Genomic DNA, 7,714 nt, shown 5'->3' with positions numbered 1-7,714 from the left:
TACCAATGGTATGACTTTTCTGGAGTCCTTCTGATTCTTGAACTCTGGGGCTGGCAGCTTGCAAAGGGGAAGCAGACTCCAGCGCTGCACGGGCAGGTTTACGAAAGGTCTCCAATGGGTATTTTCTTTTTCTTAGCCCTGCCCCTGAATTGTCAGACGGCGGGCGTCTGCCTCTGAAGTTAGCAGTGATTTCCTTTAGAGCCTGGCCTTATCTCCGGCTGCACGTTGCCTGTTGGTGACTAATAACACAATAACATTGTCTGGAGCTGGAATAAAGTCGGAGCTGTTTACCCCCACTCTATAGGGGTTCAATATAAAAAGCAGGCGGAGAGCTGTCCAAGTCAGACGCACTTCTGCATCTGCGCTGGGGCGACTGCCGCGAGGGTCCTCCGGGTCTCTGCTGCTGTCCCCCGCACGCCACCGCCTCGTGCGTCTTCAGACCGCTCCCACCGCTGTCTCTCCTGGCAGAAACTTCTTTTTCTCCCCATTAAAGAACATTTAGACTGAAAGATCACTTTGAGATCAGCATAACCAGAAGCGCTTTGAGGGAACTGAAGCTGCCTTTCTTCTTCTTCCTTCGGGTTTAGTTTGCAGGGGAGGAATTTTGATCCCTTTTTCAGAATGGATTATTTCCCCATGATTTTCTCTCTGCTGTTTGTGGCTTTCCAAGGAGCTCCAGAAACAGGTAGGCACGTTGATTTATAAATATATGAATGTTAATGTCTTCTTAGCCACCTTAATGCTTTTCTTGCTTCTGTTTTTCTCCTGCTTTTTACTGCTGCAGCTCAGATATCTAGTGTCTGCGAATTATTGCTCAAAGCTACTTAAGTTTTATAGTGGGGAAAAAAAAATTCCTCTATGGAAAACAATTACTCCTATAGCATTAAAATAACACTATTGTTATTGTATAGTGTATTTCCTTGGCTTTTAACAATATAACTTAAGAAACATAAAGCCAAAATGAATTGAGCCAAATGTATATCTGCAATGTAAGTTTTCATACAGGTAATAGGATGTATAGGGACGTATATCTTATTCAAATACTATTTTAATAGTGCGTTAATGTGTAAAATATTTAAACATTTCAGCTTGAAGACAAGGAATTTTATTCAAGTCATTCAAGCAATATTCAAGCAGTAAAATCACCTGCAGAACAGTCTGTTGAATAACCCCCGCAGGCGGTTTCAGGGTGAAGCAGATGTTTTCTTTAAAATTTGTCATTATTGACTTTAGGTTTCTTTTGGCAGATTTTTGGCATCCAAAACAATATGAGCTCTATTTTCAGTTTTATTCACCTGTCTTGGGAGGGGAGCTGGGATAAATCTTGGCTGCTTAAGGATTTAGATAGGACATGTGCATCTGCCTGGTTCTCCCTTCTAGGGTCAACGCACTTTTTTGTCTTTTCATGACCCTGACTAAAGAGAAAGGATGTCAAGGGAATGAAAATCCTGGAATGTGTCTGATCATTTGAAATGTACAAAATTGGGCAGATGAGCTGCATGGCTAACTTGTCAGGAAGAAGAGCCGGTGCAGCAGCACGGAGGGGGGAGGAGGCGACCCCACACGTGCCAGGCTGTGCGGGGGATTCTGAATTCCACATCCACAGAACGTTGACTAGGTCCCCTGAGCTTCTGCTCAGCTTCACCTTAGGTCAGTGGTTTCTGTGGAGCTGATGGCCTGGAATGAATATTGGAAAGCTGATTTCTCTTCTTTCCTTCCAGTCATCTTCCCAAAGCTCTTGACCTCTACCTAATTCTAAGGGGGTATATATCATCTGGGCTACTCCCTGCCCTACACAAAGTGTGAAGTGGTGGATACTCTCCTAAATGGAAAGACATCTTACGTGGGGAAGTGGCTCCGAATCTAGGAAGAGGCGATGTGATTAACTTAATTTTAGATTTTTGGTCCTCAGTCAATTTTTAGCCACTAAAAGTTGTGCTGCCCTACTGAGTTCCATGCAGAAGGTGACCTAGATTCTAACAGGCAACACTTCCAAGCATTTTCTTGAGGGCTGCCTCAAGGAGGCTGGTAAGTCCCTCTCCAGGTGGTTGTTTCCTCTGCTCTTGTGTAATCTCTCTGAAGCTGATAAGGCAGTGGGGGTAAAGGTGAAGTCATGTTAAGGAGAGACAAAGTAAAGAGCCCTTTTCCTCCGTGTTTCTTGCTGAAGGCAGGCTGTATGCTTCCTCTGCTTTTATTTGGTCTGCTACATCCAATGTCAATCCTGTGATCCAATGTACCTCTGGCTTCTGAGGAGACATCCCCACTGACCTGCTCTTTCTCTCCCCAGCTGTTTTGGGTGCCGAGCTCAGCACCGGGGCCAATGACGGAGGAGAGAAGCCCTTCCCCAGTGCCCCCTGGCGGCCCCGCCGCCGCTCCAAGCGCTGCTCTTGCTCTTCCTTGATGGATAAAGAGTGTGTCTACTTTTGCCACCTGGACATCATCTGGGTCAACACTCCCGAGTGAGTCTCTAGAGGGCATTGTAACTCTAGTCATTCCTTAGCTCTGGCTTCACCAGAGACCGGACCCCAGTAACTCTGGTTACTTTTCAGGGAAGCCCCTCATTTGGATTCTGGAAGTAGCATTTCTGCCAACAGGGTAGTGCCTCATTGGGTGGGGGCAGTGTCCTTCCATTCCTGAAAAGAACAAGACAGCTTGGCTCTTAGCAACAGAAGGAAGGGTCTTCTGAGACACTGTGGGTCAGACTATTCATGCCAAGGTAGATGGAAAGAGCTGATGGCAAGTGGCTGCCACACATTCTGAGGATAAAATTTAAGTGTGAGGCCTTGGGGGAATGTTTTCTCAGTGGGATCTGTCCCCGTTTAGGGAATAAGTTGCCGAGATCATTTGGCTTCTGATGGGAGGGTAGAGACTGAAGAGGCAGAAGGGATTATAAATTTATAATCCAATCCCTTCATTTTACTTATAGAAAAACTAAGACCCAAAAGGTTGAAGTCACTTGTGCGGGTATGGGCTGTGGCAATGCTAAACCTCGAACCTGGATGTGCTGAGTCTTCTGTACTTTTCCTTTAGAAAAGCCCATCTCAAGACAGCAATAGAAACACAGTCCGTAGACTTCCCTTCTGCCTCCAAAGTGAAGAAAGCACTTTCTCCCTCTCTGCCCTGAAAACTAGTTCACCCATCAGCAGTCATAAACAAAAACTTGTTTATTGTGCTTGCAGTTTCCCAGTATGGTGAGGGATGACCAAAATCCAAACAAAATAAAATCAAACCAAACAAAAGCCACCACGAGCCTAATACTTAGTAAGGTGACTCTTCCAAGGGGAGAACTTTGTTTCTTAGGTGGGAATCAAAACAGACACATTGGAAGTTCCTGGAGAGCATTCTGGCAACAAGTCCTTCTGTAGTCATATTACCAAACTGCAGGAGACACGCAAGCATGGGCATAGTAGGTCTTCTTCCGCCCCCTCAGAGGGCACTTCTAGTATTATCGTATGACTCGAATTGAGAATAGGTGTTCCATATCTTGTGGGTTATGATTTTGCATGGTTTCGAAGTCCCTCTTTTCCCTTTCCCCATAGCTGTTAACTAAATAGAATGTTAGAAAAGGAAAAAATATGAAACAGTCACCAAAACAGAGATGTCATGATTTGGTATAAAAAACAATGCTGCTAGTGTCAAGAGAAGAAATTGAACTTAGTTAAGAGTGGAAATGGAATTTCATTGAATTGGAGAAACTGGTTTCTCCTGGTCGGGTACTCAGGGCCATTGACAGGCATGTGATCCTGACTCTACTCTCCTAAGTTTCTCTACCAGACACCCTGTGGTGAGCTCCTGGAGTCCAAATGGAATAAGTGTGCCCCATAGAATGTATCATTTTGATGACTGTTGATTATGCTAATATATTTTATTCCTTTCTTTTGATAATAGGCACATTGTTCCGTATGGACTTGGAAGCCCTTCTAGGTCCAAGCGATCCTTAAAGGATTTATTTCCTACAAAAACAACAGACCACAGGAATAGATGCCAATGTGCTAGCCAAAAAGACAAGAAGTGCTGGAAGTTTTGCCAAGCAGGAAAAGAACTCAGGTGAGTAGAAACACCATTGCTTTCGAAAAGTTTTGTGGCCTCCTGATCTTCTTCCTATTATAATGCTGCTAATAAGAGGCACAAACTTCCACTTATAAGATAAATAAGCCATAGGGATGTATTGTATAGCACAGGGAATATGTCAATAATGTCATAATAACTCTGCATATTGACAGACGAATACCAGACTTATCGTGGTGATTACATCATAAGATATATAAATATTGACTTACTATGTCGTACATCCGAAACTAATATGATATTGTATGCCAACTACACTTTAATATTTTTTTAAAGAGATTAACAGAGATATTGAGAGCAACTGAAGATACCATTTCTGAAATGTTTTTTCCCATGCATATTTTAACAGGGACCAAGACACTGTGGAGAAAGGCTGGAATGACCATAAAAAAGGAAAAGACTGTTCTAAGTTTGGAAGGAAGTGTATTCAGCAGCAGCTGGTAGAAGGAAGAAAAATAAGAAGGTAAGAGGCCCACAAGAACATCGAGCCCCCATCACCGACGCTAATAGTTTGCTCTCCCCAGTCATTCTCGAGATCTTCATATTCTATAGATTAAAAAGAGCAAAGGAATCCCCGCCAAATACTTTTTTGAAGACCTTAAATGCAGAGTGCTGCCCACTTTGGTGATCTTTAGCACATATTCTCAGTACGAAGGGAGATTTTTCACAAACAATATATATTTAGAGACACCGTTGTCATTTGCTCATATCCAGTCTTTGCCCCTCTGAGTTAACATATTTACCACTTTCCCTGAGAAATTAAAAATCATTTCAGGGAGAAGTCTTTTTTTTTTTTTTTTTGAATCAAAGTGTCATGTTTGATCAAGTTCTTCAAAATGTAGTAGTTATTCAAATGGCCAAAGGGAAAATAAAGTCATTAGGTAGGGTTGGTGAGAGTTAGAACATGCTGTTTTTTGGGTTTATTTATTTATTTCAAATAGAGAAGTGCATTTGGTGGAGAGCCAATGCCATTCCCAAAAGCTCTATTGTTATCTAGTTAGTCATGAGCTGGGGCAGAGAAAGGGTCTGGATTAGGCAATACCACAGGGTTGCTTTGAGCAGCTCCACAGTGATGACCCTTCCCAGTCCTAAGCATTTTGGAATTCACGACCTAGAGGGAGGAAGCCTGCTGTCAGCTTTGTTATATGTTCTACTTTTCCCTATCTTGGTCTGTGGAAACTTTTCCTAGAAATTCAGTGGCAAGAAGTTTTATAATCTAAATATTCTGTGTACAGGCCTGGCCTTCACGAACAACTTCTGAGTTGTTTACCACTAAAGTGTGGGACATCCTCAGCTGGCTGTGGCATCATACCTGCCATTGCAATTTCCATATTTATGATCTCAGGCCACTGATGCTCCCCCAGATTTCAAGATTACATAAATCACAGGTTTTGAACTGACTTGGAATATTTTTTCCCTACTAGTTTCTGTTATAGCAACTATTAAATCAGTTACAGTTCTTCCCTCTTTCTCCTGCAAAAAGAAAACATTAAACCTGCAAAAAAAAAAAAATTTTTTTTTTTTTCAATTGCCATACAACATTTGCTTTGGGCCAGTGCATACACCTCCTCTCTTTTTATTTCTTTCCTAGTAAGGTTGTGGGGGTGGGATGGGGCTACAGAAGAAAAGAAAATATATCTAGTTTGCATTAAAATTGTACTTTAAAATTGTATTTAATGACCAATTCCCTTTAAATATTACCATATCACCCTTCTTCTCAGCCCTCCCCATTCTAGGTATAAAAAACAGGCTTCATTTCCACTTGAGGTTAGCAAAGGGTAGCACACTATTGCTGTTGGCGGTGAAAGTTTAGGAACCAGACTTAGATTTGTTTGTGCCAGACTCTAATTTTAGATGTTTCTTTTGCCCAGGAGTGATATTTAAAAAAAATAACATTTGTTTTCTCTTGTCTCGTTTTAATAGGTTGGAGGCCATCGGCAACAGCATCAAAACATCTTTTCGTATTGCAAAGCTGAAAACTGAACTCTACAGAGAGAAGAAAGTGAACCACAACCGAACACACTGATTACAGACCGTCCCGTCTGAAGCCATCTCCTCCGCAGAGAGAGTTGTGCTGTGCGGCTGACTGCACTCTCTCCACACTGGCTGGGATCAGAGCAAAAGCATCCTTCTTGCTTAGACTATTTCTTGTTCCAGACTGGCAAAGGACCAGCATCCTCCTCCTAAATATTCCAAGAACGATTAAGGAGTCCCCCAACCCTTTTTCATTTGCTTTCATCAGTGGTAACTGCTTTCCTCTCTCCTCCTTTGGGGTGACAATGGACCACTCAGAGAAAGCAGAGAGACACAATGACTTGCAAATTATGGTGGCATCCTTCACAGGGAGGAGAGGAGACTCCACGTGCTGCAGGTGGGGTTCCTGAAGAGGGTATGAAGGGAGTCTTTGTGTCTCACTCAGGCGCCTGGCACATTTCAGGGAGAAATTGTAAAGTCCATGCAAAGGTTTGCTAAGGAATGCACAAATTGAAAACATACTCTAGTAAAAGAAAAAAAGACTTTTTAAAAAAAATTCATAAATGCAAAACCGAAACTGTTACTACTGTAAATCGGGATATGTTTCATAAATATGAGTCTACCTCACCTGTATTGCACTCTGACAGAAGTATTTCCCCACCTTTAATTATTTGCCTCCCAAACTCTTCTCCTTCCTATTATCCCCTCCCCTGAAACCTCCATACTAAATCCTAGCCTCATTGAAATCTGGTCTAAAATGTCAGTAGTAGATATAACATTTTCATGGTAATCTACTAGCTCTGATCCATAAGAAAAGAAGATAATTGAATCAAGAGATTCCCTTACCTTGATTTTTTGGAAACACAATGGTATGGGGTTGTTTATGAAAGACATTGAAGAGTAAATGTTGGTTATGCTTTAAAGCAGTAAAATTACTGTTCTTTATATAACTGGCGAATGGAAGAGGTTGGATTAAATTTTGATGTACTTATTTTTTTATAGATATTTATATTCAATTTATTCCTTATATTTACCATGTTGAATATATGTCTGGGCAGGCCATATTGGTCTATGTATTTTTTAAAATGTATTTCTGAATGAAATTGAGAAAATGCTTTGTTTTGCCTGTCAAGGTAATAACTTTAGAAAATAAATATTTTGTTCCCTACTATACTGATTTTGAATCATTTCTGAAATTCTTAAGAAGTGGGCCAATGGTAAGAATTATGAAGGGGAAAGATGATTAAAGATGGTTTCTTAGAAAGGTGACAATCAGAAGGAAACTAGTTTTTGCTAATTACAAATAGACTTTGATCTATACCTTAAAATTTGCCTTTAGATTTCATTAAGGTAAAAACAAAATCAAAACCAGCTTTAACCCCTCTTTCTTTCCTTGCATAGCAGCCTTCTGTTTCCTCTTTGCCTAAAAACTCTCCAGGGACTTCATCCATTAGCTTTGCTTAGACTATTATACAATCTCCAACAGTTTAAGTGGATGGTGTGGTGAGAGGTGCTTTCTCCATATTAATTGACTGAAGGAAGCAATGGCAAAGCAGCCTTCCAAAATATGCCCAGTTGTACACAGTTCCATACCAGAGTAGCTTTGAGAAAATGGCCTGCTCAGAGCAAGTTAAAGACCTCTAATGGCTTTTCATTTGCTCTGATTAAGAAT

General features: G+C 41.3%; 1 protein-coding gene across 1 annotated transcript; it reads left to right on the top strand.

The window, feature by feature from the left end:
* The first annotated feature begins 112 nt into the window (after positions 1-112).
* Positions 113-7,215, top strand: EDN1 (endothelin 1). The gene is made up of 5 exons (XM_039857440.1): positions 113-685; positions 2,288-2,459; positions 3,889-4,047; positions 4,418-4,531; positions 5,992-7,215. The coding sequence occupies exons 1-5, from the start codon at positions 622-624 to the stop codon at positions 6,092-6,094; spliced, it is 612 nt and encodes a 203-aa protein (XP_039713374.1). The 5' UTR covers positions 113-621; the 3' UTR covers positions 6,095-7,215.
* Positions 7,216-7,714: the final 499 nt, after the last annotated feature.

Source organism: Pteropus medius, unplaced genomic scaffold, assembly GCF_902729225.1.
Source record: "Pteropus medius unplaced genomic scaffold, Ma_sr-lr_union100, whole genome shotgun sequence".
In the NCBI taxonomy this organism is placed as follows: Eukaryota; Metazoa; Chordata; class Mammalia; order Chiroptera; family Pteropodidae; genus Pteropus; species Pteropus medius.
The sequence above is the reverse complement of the archived record's forward strand: the minus strand, read 5'-3'. Positions and strand labels throughout refer to the sequence as shown.

Bases quoted from the DNA above. Each gene is read 5' to 3' on its own strand.
- EDN1 (XM_039857440.1), top strand. From the start codon at position 622: ATGGATTATTTCCCCATGATTTTCTCTCTGCTGTTTGTGGCTTTCCAA. The intron at 2,460-3,888 runs GTGAGTCTCTAG...TTTTGATAATAG, and splicing joins ATCTGGGTCAACACTCCCGA to GCACATTGTTCCGTATGGAC. The intron at 4,048-4,417 runs GTGAGTAGAAAC...ATATTTTAACAG, and splicing joins CAAGCAGGAAAAGAACTCAG to GGACCAAGACACTGTGGAGA.